At 39.0% G+C, this 15642-nt stretch overlaps 1 protein-coding gene across 1 annotated transcript in view; it reads left to right on the forward strand.

Moving 5' to 3' along the window:
• Positions 1-15642, forward strand: part of LOC125457735 (uncharacterized) — a 40944-nt gene that overhangs the window by 14244 nt on the left and 11058 nt on the right. The window contains exons 3-6 of the mRNA XM_048542319.2: positions 7073-7166; positions 8983-9098; positions 11250-11392; positions 12388-12585. Coding sequence (XP_048398276.1) covers positions 7073-7166; positions 8983-9098; positions 11250-11392; positions 12388-12585 — 551 coding nt within the window. The remainder of the gene's footprint in view (positions 1-7072; positions 7167-8982; positions 9099-11249; positions 11393-12387; positions 12586-15642) is intronic.

Here is a 15642-nt window from a genome sequence, read left to right on the forward strand (position 1 = left end):
CACATTGAATATTGCTTCAAACAATGGACAGCAAAAAGAAGAGCTATGCTTGTAATGAGAATGATGAGGGTAGGATTTCAGCGAGAGCCCCATTTATAGCTCATCATGAATTACAATGCACAGGGCCTGGAGCCAGTAAGAACCCACTTATGATGATGATGTGAGACAGGCAATTCTAATTCTCAGGCCTCATTTACGATGCTGTCAGAAAGACTTTTCTGAAACCCAAATGGAATCATTGTACATTATCATGGTGCAACTTCCATAAATCCAAGGGAACAGCACTGCTACTTGGGGCAGCACAGTGGCCCAGTGGTTAACACTGCTGTCTCATAGCACCAAGGACAAAGGTTCAATTCCACCCTTGGGCGACTGTCTGTGTGGAGTGTGTACATTCCCCCCAAGTCTGCGTGGGTTTCGTCTGGGTGCTCCAGTTTCCTCCACGGTCCAAAGAAGTGCAGGCCAGGTAGATTGGCCATGCTAAATTCCCCACAGTGTTTAGGGATGCATAGATTAGGTGGGTTATAGGCGGATGGGTCTGGGTGAGATGATAGAGAGTCAGTGTGGACTTATTGGGCCAAAGGGCCTGTTTTCACACTATAGAGAATTCTATGATCTGTTAAGTTGAGTGGTTAAGGAAGGGAATCCTGCTAGGTATTAAATAAAGACAAAGGCTTACTTATAGGAGCACTCTTGTTCCTCTTGACCCAAAAGACAGACTTCAAACACATTTAATATCAGCTTATCTTGGTTTCTTCTGGCCAAGGGGGAGGTTCCAGAAGACCGAAGGGTAGCTAATTTGGTGCCATTATTTAAGAAAGGTGGTAAGGAAAAACCAGGGAACTATAGACTAGCGAGCCTGACATCAGTAGTGGCCAAGTTGTTGGAGGAGAGTCTGAAGGACAGGATTTACATGCATTTAGAAAGGCAAGGATTAAGGATGGTCAACATGGCTTTGTGCATGGGAAATCTAGTCTCGCTGACTTGATTGGCTTTTTTGAAGATTTAACAAAGAGGATTGATGAAGGCAGAGTGGTGGACATTGTCTATATGGGCTTCAGTAAGGCATTTATGTTGCGAAGTTGCAAAGTATTTATAGATTGGAAGGCAGGAAGTTATAATTTGTTGGTAAAAATGACAGTAGGGAAAAGCAGTGTTGGGGTCCCTTCAACTGATTTGTGTTTTGTCTGTGCATAGAAATTTTTAAAATGTAGGCATATGAGTAACTGGAGGGTGCAATAACAGAAAGTACTTCAAATAAAAACATTTGTAGCAAAAGGGCCTTGCGGGTGAAAGGCAAAGCCTCAGAATTGTTTGACATTTTGATGACAAGTTCAAATTGAGTCAATCAACAAAGCCCTTAGAAACTAAAAATCTATCAAATTTAAACCTGATTGCATTGACAGCCTGAACCCAATAACATTGTGAGAATTTGTTGCATCATCGGTGATATTTAAGAAAGTGTTTTTGAAAATTTGCAGAGAGAGTCAACTTTCATAAGACAATACCCTTTAGTTTCAGAGAAAGCCCATCTGATTATAGTGTACCATGGTAGTTTAGCTAAAGGCCCTCACAGAAGCAATCATAGAAAGTCATCTGTAAAGGAAGGTCATCCTGAGAAAGGCTGGAAAAAGCAGGAGGTGCCAAACGACAGTCTCTGTGATTTTGGAGTGATTAAATTTTAATTTATTTTGTTCTTATCAATTGGATTTATTAAGCGTAACTTGTTCATTTGAACAGTATTCCAGCAGAATTTGGTTTAATTAGGGAGTAGTTAGTATAAGGCGGGGGGGGGGGGGGGCGCAATTATTCAGTTTGTTAGTATGTCTTTTAATTTGTTCACTGTTAAGTTTAAATACATAAATTGTTACACATAATTTAAAAAATGGATCAGGGATTTCCTTTCCTTTAACCATTAATTTAACATATTACAAGGGGAAAGGCGAGCTTCTTTGAATGTTTTGAGGGTACCTGTTAGAAGGGAACCTCCACTCCTGTAATAACAGATTGGGGTTTGTGTAGGTTTAAATATCAGAGGAGTTCGGGCATTCCCCCTCCTTAACATTTGACAATGTTCCAATGCAACGAGAACTAGCCAGTTGGACACAAAATTGGCTCGAAGGTAGGAGACAGAGGGTGGTAGTGAAGGGATGCTTTTCAGACCAGAAGCCTGTGACCAGTGGAGTGCCGCTGAGATCAATGCTGGGGCCATTGCTTTTTGTCATCTATATAAATGATTTGGATGTGAATACAGGAGGTGTGGTTAGTAAATTTGCAGATGACACTAAAATTGATGGTGTCCTGGACAGTGAAGAAGGTTACATAGAACATAGAACATTACAGCACAGTACAGGCCCTTCGGCCCGCGATGTTGTGCCGACCTGTCATACCAATCTGAAGCCCATCTAACCTACACTATTCCATGTACGTCCATATGCTTGTCCAATGACGACTTAAATATACTTAAAGTTGGCGAATCTACTATCGTTGCTGGCAAAGCGTTCCATTCCCTGACTACTCCCTGAGTAAAGAAACTACCTCTGACATCTGTCCGATACCTCTCAGCCCTCAATTTAAAGCTATGCCCCCTCGTGCTCGCCGTCACCATCCTAGGAAAAAGGCTCTCCCTATCCACCCTATCTAACCCTCTGATTATTTTATATGTCTCAATTAAGTCACCTCTCAACCTTCTTCTCTCTAACGAAAACAGCCTCAAGCCCCTCAGCCTTTCCTCGTAAGACCTTCCCTCCATACCAGGCAACATCCTAGTAAATCTCCTCTGCACCCTTTCCAAAGCTTCCACATCCTTCTTATAATGCGGTGACCAGAACTGTACGCAGTACTCCAAGTGCAGCCGCACCAGAGTTTTGTACAGCTGCAGCATAACCTCTTGGTTCCGGAACTCGATCCCTCTATTAATAAAAGCTAAAACACTGTATGCCTTCTTAACAGCCCTGTCAACCAGGGTGGTAACTTGCAAGGATCTGTGTACATGGACACCGAGATCTCTCTGCTCATCTACACTACCAAGAATCTTTCCATTAGCCCAGTACTTTGCCTTCCGGTTACTCCTACCAAAGTGTATCACCTCACACTGGTCCGCATTAAACTCCATTTGCCACCTCTCAGCCCAGCTCTGCCGCTTTTCTATGTCTCTCTGTAACCTACAGCATCCTTCATCACTATCCACAACTCCACCAACCTTAGTGTCGTCTGCAAATTTATTAACCCATCCTTCTACGCCCTCATCCAGGTCATTTATAAAAATGACAAACAGCAGTGGACCCAACACCGAACCTTGCAGTACACCACTAGTAACTGGTCTCCAGGATGAACATTTCCCATCAACTACCACCCTCTGTCTTCTTTCAGCAAGCCAATTTCTGATCCAAACTGCTATATCTCCCACAATCCCATTCCTCCGCATTTTGTACAATAGTCTACTGTGGGGAACCTTATCGAACGCCTTGCTGAAATCCATATACACCACATCAACCGGTTTACTCTAATCTACCTGTTTGCTCACCTTCTCAAAGAACTCAATGAGGTTTGTGAGGCACGACCTACCCTTCACAAAACCATGCTGACTATCCCTAATCAAATTATTCTTTTCTAGATGATTATAAATCCTATCTCTTATGAGCCTTTTCCAGCACTTTACCAACAATTGAGGTAAGACTCACTGGTCTGTAATTACCAGGGTAGTCTCTACTCCCCATCTTGGACAGGGGAACCACATTTGCTATCCTCCAGTCGTCTGGCCCTATTCCTGTAGACAATGACGAGTTAAAGATCAATGCCAAAGGCTCGGCAATCTCCTCCCTGGCTTCCCAGAGGATCCTAGGATAAATCCCATCCGTCCCAGGGGACTTAGCTATCTTCACACTCTGTAGGATTTCTAATACCTCTTCCTTGTGAACCTCAATCCCACCCAGTCTAGTAGCCTGTATCTCAGTATTCTCCTTGACAACATTGTCGTTTTCTAGAGTGAATACTGTCGAAAAATATTCATTTAGTGCTTCCCCTATCTCCTCTGACTCCGCACACAGTTTCCCACTACTATCCTTGATTGGCCCTAATCTTACTCTCATCATTCTTTTATTCCTTAAATACCTATAGAAAACCTTAGTGTTTACCCTGATCCTATCCACCAACAAATTCACGTGTCTCCTCCTGGCTCTTCTGAGCTCTCTCTTTAGGTCTTTACTGGCTACCTTGTAACCCTCCAGTGCCCTAGCCGAGCCTTCACATCTCATCCTAACATAAGCCTTCTTTTTCCTCTTGACCAGAGGTTTCACTTCTTTCATAAGCCATGGCTCCCGCACTCTACAGCTTCCTCCCTGCCTGACAGGTACATACTTATCTAGGACACATAGGAGCTTTTCCTTGAATAAGCTCCACATTTCTAATGTGCCCATCCCCTGCAGTTTCCTTCCCCATCCTATGCTCCATAAATCTTGTCTAATCTCATCGTAATTGCCTTTTCCCCAGCTATAACTCTTGCCCAGTGGTATACACTTATCACTTTCCATCACTAAAGTAAACATAACAGAATTGTGATCACAATCACCAAAATAACAGAATTGTGATCGCTATCACCAAAATTACCTCAGAATACAACCTTTATCAGATCACCCGTTCGGCTGAGGAGTGACAGATGGAGTTTAATCTAGATAAATGTGAAGTGCTGCATTTTGGTAAGGCAAATCAGGGCCCGGTTCATTACTAAATGGTAAAATCCTGGGGAGTGTTGCTGAACAAATAGACCTTGGAGTGCAAGTTCATAGTTCCTGGAAAGTGAAGTCCCAAGTAGGCGTTACAGTGAGGAAGGTGTTTGATACACTTGCCTTTATTGGTCAGTGCATTGAGTATAGGAATTGGGATCTCATGGTGTGGCTGTACAGGACATTGGTTAGGCCAGGACTGGAATAATGTGTGCAATTCTGTTCTCCTGGTAGTGAAGCTCGAAGGGGTTCAGAAAAGATTGACGAGGATATTACCAGGGTCGGAGGGTTTGAGCAATAGGAAGAGGCTGAATAGGCTTGGGCTATTTTCTCTGGTGTGTTGGAGGCTGAGGGATGGCCTTATAGAGGTTTATAAAATCTTGAGGGGCATGGATAGGGTGAATAGCCAAGGTTTTTTCGCCAGGTAAGAGACTCCAAAACTAGAGGGCACAGGTTTAAGGTGAATAGCCAAGGTTTTTTCACCAGGTAAGAGACTCCAAAACTAGAGGGCACAGGTTTAAGGTGAGAGGGTAAAGATTTAAAATTTTGCTACAATACACATTGTCTCTTCATCCAAGTTATCAATATGGAACTAAGTAGTTGTGGCTCTAGCACTGATCTCAATGATGACCTATCAGATACAGATTGTTGACCATGTACCCATGCACCTCCAGAAATAATCTAGAAGCATGATTTATCTTTGTGTGTTATATGTATATACAATGGAAATAACAAGATTATTGAGACAGTTAGTATCCTCCCTGTCACAGGAAGGATTAAATCAGAGCTGGGAAAGGTGCAATAATTTCAATTTCAACAAAGTGAGTGTACAGCAAGTAGAAGACCGTGTAAAATAATCAGTTAGGATCATCAAAATAGGGGACAGAAGAATTTGCAATGAAAGGAAGATAGGAGATATAAGGTAAACAAAATATTTTCCAGCTTGTGGCATGTATCAGAGTGCCACTTTCATAACCAAGTGATAAACGAGTAAAGCAGGTTGCTGTATTGCTGTAAAACCTTCCTGCTTTTTATGTGTACTGAAATCACTGGAAATCAAAATGGGTATGTTCTGCAATGACTAAATGGCATTTAGCTCAAGTTTTAAAGGAAAAAATTAATACTTGTTCTGCCAGCATCTGAAACATTTTTCATAATTTGTTTCACCACATCAGATGACTTTTCAGAAAGTGCAGTGTTGTGCTCAAACATAAGAAAAAGACAGAAAGAATTCTGTCCTGTTTAGGTATATTTAGGCAGGTTCTTTACGCAGAGAGTTGCGAGAGCATGGAATGCGTTGCCAGCAGCAGTAGTGGAAGCAAGGTCATTGGGGTCATTTAAGAGACTGCTGGACATGTATATGGTCACAGAAATTTGAGGGTGCATACATGAGGATCAATGGTCGGCACAACATTGTGGGCTGAAGGGCCTGTTCTGTGCTGTACTGTTCTATGTTCTATGTTCTAAATACCATGGTTCCAAATACTTCCCACCTACTAGCATCTTCCTCCTGGAAGAAACTAGAAATTGATTTAAAAGCTCATGGGCAACTAGGAAAAGTTCAATTTTGCAGTGTGACTTCATTCTACAGGACAGAAATAACACCCCAGAAATAATTGTGAAGCAGAATGTAAAAGGAACTTAAGGAGAATAGAACAATTACAAACACCAGAGAAAGAGTACTGAGGAAAATTTAGAAGTAAAATCCAACAATCCCCTTGGTCTTAATGGACTTTATCTTTGGAAGCTAAAAACAAAATAGCTGTTGAGATATTGGTTTTATTTTTCCAAATTTCTATAGATTCTGTAAAGGCCCCATCAAGCTGAAAAATAGAGATGGCTATTTCTCTATTTGATATAAGAAGGAGACGGAGATCAAGAAGCTGCAACCCAATTAGCATAATATCTGGCGTAGAGAAAATGCTTGAATATTTTAAGGAGATTATTTCATGACAGTGAAAAAGTCTTAAGGCAATCAGGCAGAGTCAACTTGATTTTGTGAAAAGGAAACCATGATTCACTAATTTACAAGAGTTGTTTGAAGAAGTGTCAAGCAACGGTTTAATCCTTGAGATTCTAATCTCAGTGTAATGCAGATATTTTGAAGTATATCATCATTACCATTTCAGTTACAATCTTAAGACAATTTTCTCTCCGAAAAATTATACCTATGAGAAACTTTGAGTTAAAGCACTACGCCATTTTAATTTAATTGTGAATATTTTTTTTTGAAATCTTTTAATTCTTTAGATTTTCATACCAAATTACAAAGGTTCCATGACTAGTTGATTAATGTTCAAATGCAATACAATGTAAATCTCTAAATTTGTTTGCCATTCTTTTCTAAGCTACCATCTAATAAATTCAAGTTCAGAACTTGGCATGAGTTGGAAGGAAATAACATCAAAGGTGCTCAACTTCATTGTCCAAGAATCAGAACAGGTAATACCATTGTAAAAAATCAAGTCCTAAAGATAATAAAAAGAACAAATTGTATTACATTAGTCAGGTTTCAAGAGGCACAAGAGTTTCTGCGGGTTTGGCCATATAAAATCCATAAATTACTTTAATAAAATACATAGATTGACAATGGGCTTGCATTGGGCTATGTAGCAGCCATTTTTATGGCACTATGCAGCTTCCTAACAGCCCAAATGGTGACTAGGAAGTGTGAGCACAAACTGGAAGTGATTTGCTCACCACGTCTGAATCAGGCATTTACTCCAATGTTCGTTTGGCTCAGGAAAAAAACTAGTCCTAAGCTGATCTTTAATAAAATGTAAAAACTTATTACAACTGACTTCACAATCACCACTGAATCCTTCTCAGAATCCTTCCAGCTTGGGCCAACGATCTAGGCCCCCTAGTCCTCTCTGACACGTCAAACAGAAATTACATGCACTGATCCAAATCCAATTCCTTGTTTATTCCTTTCAGGCTCTGATCTGTCCTATTGGACACCAGTGTCAATGATAACTTTCTATTTCCCACGCCCCCCCCCCTCCCCACTCTAGCAGCAACCCAAATTGGAACATCTCCTTCCGGCTTAACATCACCTATAATATGATGAAGTTCTAAGTCCGACATCTTCAAATCTCACCATTTCTGTCTGCAGAAAAAAAACAATGTGCCTGAGATATGTTCAAATATGCATGCTCCAAATTGAACCCCCAACAACTTTAGTTAATTACATGATTATCAAATTACAATAGGTTGAGCACATCCTGAAAAGTTTTTGCACATTTTTGGTCACTGTATAAGATCATGGCATATTTTAGATCTGATGACGATACTTTGCTTGACTGGAAATAATAACTCCTGCATTAAAATATGCAATGTGAGAATCTGATGTTCAGTGGTGACACAAAATAGGTGATAGGGGAGTGACAGCCTGGTTTACAATTCATCAGATTTCCTTTCAATTAAAGTGAATATGTGGAAAAGATAATCAATGAGATATGAAATGGACCACAAAATGATTGTTCATTTTGCATGGATAACAAAGACCAATTTCACTTCTAAACATTCTTCATGATTCATTGTTCAGGAAATTTAAGCACACGTGCAAAAACGTAGATCATAACCAGAGTGTGACAAGAAGGCTCAGAGCATACAAATGTGAGAGAACTCCAGCAGATGAGATCAGAGGAGGAACAACAGTAAAAAGAGAAGAATTAAAAGCTCTTTATGAATATTGCATTATTTCAAATAACAAGATGGGAGAATTAATAGTGCAAATATAAATAAATGTGTATGATATAATGGCTGTTACAGAGATGTGGTTAATGGTTGGAATCTGAATATTTAAGGATATTTGATATTTCAGAGGAGCATGAAATAAAGGAAGGAAGATCAATATTGTTGAGATAGAATGTTAGTTAAGAAAAGTTTTGAGTGAGATATGAAGAGAATACACAAAGATAAGTGGATTAATAGAGGAGGAAAAAAATTGTCAAATTGGGTATAATGTCTAAAAATGTGAGGTTGGTTATTCTGCTATGAAGAATACAAAAGGAGAATATTATTCAACTGGTGATGACTGGGATCTTTTGAGGATCCCAAGTCATTGTACTTATCCTAAGATATGTCAGTCCACAATTCCCCTATAAATTACTGAAATGAATAATTTTGGAAAATACAACAAAACTTTACCAATTATAAAGAAAAATATAGTGAATAAACATAGGACAATTTAAAGGCTAGCCTATAAAAATAATTAACAAAACATGTCAATTCAATGAAATTTGTGTGTTGAAAGGCCCTCCACAACAGCATCTGTCTTTGCAAGACAGAAGAACTTCACCTGAGAGGAAGGAAAGCCAAAGCCAAGACACACAGGATCAAAGATTGCTGGAAAACTGGGAGAACTGCCTAGTAAGACCAAGATTTTTTTTGTTTATGGAAAAGCATCAGAAACTTTGGAGGGTCCCAATTAACTTAAGTAAAACAAGTACTAAAGAAAAGACAGACCAAAAAAAAATGTTCTAACTGCTGAATAACTGTTCAACAGGTTCCATATTTACCTCACACAATTCCAATTGCATCTAGCTCCCAGACCACCTGCCTCCCCCAGAACCTGACCTGACATCACAGCACCCAACCCCCTTTGTATCTTTGTTGGGCCAGACCGGTCTTAACCAGATCACCCCTGCCACCAGTCCTGGCTCATCCTGACCTGATTTTCTGCTGCCAGATATGACCTGATTCTCCCCGCTCTGCTAATTCCTGGCCTGACCCCCAGATGACCCAACCTGAATGCCCTTTCTCCCTAGTCCAAACATACTCTCAACATCATTACAGGTAAAACAAGAGCTTTACCATTATTACACAATGGTTATGAAACTGAATTAGAATGTGAGAGATAGTAACTTTCAAAACACCAGCACAGGGATAGTGGTCCAAATGGTCTTCCATGTTGTATAATTATTTGAGATACAAGAGTTTCTGCTTATATATTGTTTGATTCTGGTTAGTTCCAAACAAAAGCCAAACTGGTACCTACAAATTTTGAAAATACAATAGCAATAGTACAACACTTTCAGTCACTTTCATTCACTTTCTGAGATAATTGCTATGGCCCAGATTTTTGCCATGTCAGAGTGAACAATTTAGATTAGGTAACAGCAGGTCAGAACCTTGTGGATTTATTGGATAGTGCTGGTACCATGGCGGAGAGGTATTAAAACCCTTTGATCTGGTGTAAGACAGTCAAATAGCTGTCAATGCTATGTAAGAATAGTCAACCTGTCAAATGGACCTGTCAACACTGCCACATTGAAAACAAAGCCGACTGAGTTTTTAAAAAAATACTTTCTAGTTCAATCTGTCTGTTGGCTTTGGTTTGAGGATTTTCACTATTGGATTACTGCAGTATGACTGATTTCACAAGGACCCATTGTTGTAGTGAGGTACCTTCCATTTTAGTTTCAGTTTCAAACTTATTGACAGCTACAAATAATTTTGGAATCTTTGATGTGGCGCTTTGAATTACAATGTTTATTACACTTGAATGAAATGTATGCTGCGTACGGCTTATTCAGATGAAAGGACGTTAAGTGCCATATATGTGTTTTAAGAATGAGAATGTGTTTTTAATTTAGCGAAATCAAAAATGCATTGGGAACGTTATTCAATAGAAATTTATGCCATTACATCTTTGTATGGGTCCTGAGGTCTCTCCTGGTGGATACTAGGCGAATGTACATCCTAGGTAAAGGGCAAAGGGTGGTTGGTGGTGAAAATGAATTAGCACTAAGTTGGCATAGGAATTATAAAGGGTCATGGGTAAAGAATAAAGGCTGCCATGATGGGTAGTAGGCTTATGGGGTAAGGGAAAACGGTAAATGTTGGCTTGAAGGGTGTGAGGGCGTACAGAGTCTGGATAGTGAGTATGGGTTTATATAAGTTGACATGGGGAAATTTGGCATATATGTTGGGGGAAGGAGGTTGTTAATGGTGTGACCAAAGGGCTATCTTTGGTTTTATTCCTTTACATTAATACTTCATACAGTTCCAATGTACAGAGACAGACAGACACATCCATTCCTGGCAGCTTTTTACTCCCTTCTGGGGTCATCTGACCCAACTCCCTGGGAATCCTGCTACCTTGGAATGCGAATCCCAAAGTTCCAGGCCTCTATTTCTCCGGTTCTGAGGGAGCGTCAGCAGACCCGAAACGTTAACTCTGTTTTCTCCTCCAAAGGTGCTGCCAAAATTGCTGAGCTTTTCCAGCAATTTTGTTTTTGTTCCTCTTTTTTCTCTGGGCTAGACTTTTGGAGCTGGGAAATTACCTGTCTAACCATTCCTTATCTAGGAGACGAAAATCCAGGCCTGTGTTTTGCTGTACTGAATGTTAATAATTCTAGGGCCCTATCTCATGTGAGCTTATTCCATATTGACCAGGATCACTTTATAACCTTATGAATTATAAGTAAAAATTAAGAGTGTTCCAAGTTCTTTTAGCTTGTGATAAACATGTGCACCTTTTGCCAAAAATGTACAAGAATGTTCATTTTCAATGTGCAGGAAGTAAACCTATCATACCAAGGTCTTGGTGATTCCTATCAGTTGAAAAATTTTTATAAGATTCTTCACAGATTGATTCGAGTGGAAAAGCTGCAGCTGATGGACAATTTTCTGATAGACCTTAGTTCTGTCAGGTTGCCAAGGTAGGGAATACTTTATTTAATTACTAACCCATAGCTGGTCCATTTATTCAGGTTTAAACATCTCCTCTTTCATAGCTCCAGTACTTATGTGGAAATATCTGAGGATTTTTGTTACCTGTTCTACGTGTTGCTATTATATGAATTTTTTTTTCTGTTTCTGGCTCCCTTTTTATTTTGCCCTGCTGTTAACCTTTAGTCATTTTATGTATGGGGCAGAAAGGTCAAAGAAGTCCTGAGGGTGTCTGCTTCTTGACTTGATGAAATCCACCATCTCCGTTTCCAAATGCATGGAATCACATGCTAGATATCTCCAATTGCACACTATTGATGCAATACTTAGTGCTTCCCTGGGTGAACATGCAGCACGATTGTGTTCTGTCCACTGACAATTCCATGATTGTTTGGAACTGCCTAGTTAGCAGTGATAACCAAAATGCAATTTTACATAACATACTTACACTTTTAGATATTTATCAGTGGTGATTTACTTCTGGTGAGGGATGGTTACATTTATCCTGGGCTTGGCCTGGATAAATTTGTACAGGCCTCTGATTTAAATTACTTCAATCACTAGCTTTGCCTTTAAGACATTTTGAATATTACTGGCATCTCAACAGTCATCCTCAATCCTGTAGAAATTGCATGCATTGTTAACCACAGGAGCTTCTATCAGAATTATTTCAAATATCTTCCAATTGCTTTGTCTACGTTCGGGATAAACCTTCTTCACAAACCTCTTTGTTTCACTTCTGTGTCATGTGCTAATGTTCTTTACTGAAAAGCTATCCATTCTGGTTTCAGTTAAAAAAGAGCAAACGATTTAATTGCCCTAACCTTAGTGCCTTGAACTTACAATTTTTCTATTTCTGCATTTACCTCAATCTTTTGTCATTGAGAAATTTAAGCTACTATTGCCTTGATTACTCAAATTTACAGACAGTTTGGCAGTCTTTCAGATTCAAACTGAAAATGATATGTTTATTCTGTTTCTGCAGATGTAAAGAACTTAATCTCAATAAGAATCATTTAACGTCTTTTGAACAACTGCCGAAAATTCCCCAAATTCAACATTTATCAGTAACTGAAAACAACATAGTGACATTAAGAGGACTCAGCAAACTAAGAGAAACACCAATAGAATCACTAACTTTGAAAAGGAACCCTTGTCAATTTCAGGATAAGTACAGACCCAAGTACATGCAATTTAATTTTTCTTCAAAAATCTTAATTCTAAATATTCAATCACTCTTTGTTTAAATGTGAGGGTCATTTTTAAATTATGATTGTGCAGAAACCTCTAACACAATAATTGTCAAAGTTTGGGGAAATATTACAAATTATTGCCAATAATTGTCTTCCAAATCTACACATCACATGAAGCAAGTTAAAAAGAAAGCAGAAAACGTGTTGAATTTGAAGTGTTCAGAAACACCATGTAGAATTTTGGTTCATGATTATAATGCAGTTTCTTTTGTTTTAGAAGCTATTTAAGACAACATGCGCTCTCAGATCATGCTGTTCAACTGCATCTCCATGTATCAATATGTCATCCATATGACGTATGGCACCATAAAGATCTTTAAAAAATATTTTACAAAGTCTATTGATAAATCTCTGAAATAAGACAATCTTGAATGGTAATCTGTTCAACTAAGTTTCCCAAATGGAGTTAAGAATACAGTAAGCAATCTCGATTGCTCATCCAGTGGCATCTGTGGAATCCACGATTTGCATGTCGTTTTGTGAAAATTCAGGGTTTGGATAGTTTAAGTAAATTGTTTTCAACCATATACATAGGATGGATTCTCTCATCATCATCTTGTTGAGCTGTGTAAAGTCAACAAAAATTCCAATAGCGCAATTAATCTTAGAAACAGTAATAATGCTCAGCTACCGTTAGTTTGGATTTGTGACTAGGGAAATGATGCCTATCCTTGTTATTTCTGGAAGTTGTTTCTGAACTTGCTTTGTTAAGACAGGTAGAATCTTCCTGGGTATGCTGTTATATAAGGATTTAGAGCCTTTCTTCAGAGTAGTGCTGCGTTCAGTATGCAGGTTTCATTACATTTTAAATAAACTCTTAAACAACTTTTACTGTTTGACCTCTTCCACAATTTGATTAAGATTGAAGTTAAGGCATGTATTCCGACTCCGGAATGAGAATTCTTGATTGAGAACTAAGTGTAGGTTTTCTACAATTTAGTATCCCCTATATGAGAAAGTTTTTTGTAGCATACCATTCACCTTGAGAGTTATACCTTCTAGACCACATGGTTGCAATGCTATTAGCTGTACAATGTTTCTTTAACCTAAATGATAATATTGTGACATTTGACCCATTGTCTAACATAAAAATTATGTGATGACCATTGACATGAATGTCAGCTTACCTAAACGTGAAGTCTGGAACACCTATTTTTCCCAGGAACATTTTGTGGGGTGGCACAATTGTTCAGTGATTAGCACCGCTGCCTCACAGCAGCGGGGTTCGATTCCACACTTGGGCGACTGTCTGTGTGGAATTTGCACATTCTCTCTGTGTCTGCATTGGTTCCCTTTAGGTGCTCTAGTTTCCTCCAACAGTCCGTAGATGTACAGGCTAAGTGGATAGGCCATGTTAATTTCTCCATTGTGTTCAGGGATGTGCAGGCCAGATGGATTACCCATGGGAATGCAGGGTTACAGGGTTGGGAGTGGTTGGGGAATCTGAGTGGGATGGTCTTTGGAGTGCTGATGTGGACTTAATGGGTCAAATGGCATACTTCCATAATGTAGAGATTCTATGGTTTTAGCCTTTTATTCTTCTGACGACTGTTCTTCTACATTATAACCTCTTTTTAAGTTTGATTTCTTGGTTTATTTTTCCTGAAACTGTGTCCTAAGCTTGCACTGTTTTCTTTAACTGTGACTTTATTATGTGGCAGCTAAAGCATTCAGTTTTAATAGCTGGACAATATCTATGCCTGTGAGGTTCCACAACGTTGAAAAGGACGTTTGCTGTCTAGTGCCTGTCCTACTCGCTTTATTGATTTTTCATATGCATCATTTGTGGTTTTGTGCCTTAGGAATTGAATAGACTCTGCTGATCACCTATGCCAAGGTTGATCTTCTCTTCTTAGAATTGATCTGTGTTCCTTTAGGACCCGAGTTTAACTCAGCATTTAAATGGCTTACTCTATATAATCAAATCTCTTTTGGACTGTAATAAAACTCTGAATGACATCAGCAACTCTACAGCAATTCTTACTCACATGAATTCAGACTTGAAGTCAATATAGTCACATTTTTCCACTAACCTGTAGCTATCGCTAATAAAATCTTCTATGGATTCATCTACATGCTGAACTCTGATTAAATCTTGCTCTTTCAAAGATTCTATTAGGTCTGCGGTTGACATAATTGCCAAAGGCTTTCAGTACTTTTAAGACAGTCTGATGCTTCTTCCACCCTTTGGCAGGCTACAACATCAGCTGGGTCCAATAATGTATCCACTTTTACAGTTTATGATTTAGGTCCAATTTGAAACCTATTCTGTACCTCAGAGCCTCTCTTTCTCCAAGATATCTATTTCTATGTTGGCTGCCTTTGAAGGTACATCTTCCTGGTATTTGTCCGGTGCAATGTCTTCCTAATGCAGTTGTGTGTTTTGCTTGTTCAAAAGACTTTTGTTTCAGAGTAATTACAATTCTGCTGCTATACTGAAGGGGTTCCTGTATTTTGCATGTAAAATAGACGTTGTCATTTTCTCTTGTCTAAACTAGAACATACCTGCCTTTTATGACTAAAATGAATTACTTCCACCCTTGATTGGTTAAAATGCATTTCAGGGGTAGAGGACTCCTTCCTGCCTTTTCTTGTGACTATACTGTATTAAAACTACTGTTCACAACTATAATAAGTAACATCTATTCTAATAATGGTTTTATTGAATGATTCCTAACCCCCATAGTTTAGCCAAATGGCTCTTACCTTTACTGTGGATCTTCCGAAGGATCTCCCAACTATTCCAAGACCTGAATAAAGTCTTCCAACCTTTCCTTTCCTGTTTAAGCCAATTCTGCTTTGGTTTTAATCTACCCTATGTTATCACTTAATTATTGGCATTGCAGTATCCCTGGATTTGCAACCTTCAGTTAATATCATTTCTGTTGCCTTTTCCTGAGATGAAGACTTCATATTTAATAAATTTTTGGAATTGAGTGTGAAGTATTGTGGATAATTTTTTTATTAAGTGGTAAATGAAAGGACAT

Source organism: Stegostoma tigrinum, chromosome 14, assembly GCF_030684315.1.
Source record: "Stegostoma tigrinum isolate sSteTig4 chromosome 14, sSteTig4.hap1, whole genome shotgun sequence".
Taxonomy (NCBI): domain Eukaryota; kingdom Metazoa; phylum Chordata; class Chondrichthyes; order Orectolobiformes; family Stegostomatidae; genus Stegostoma; species Stegostoma tigrinum.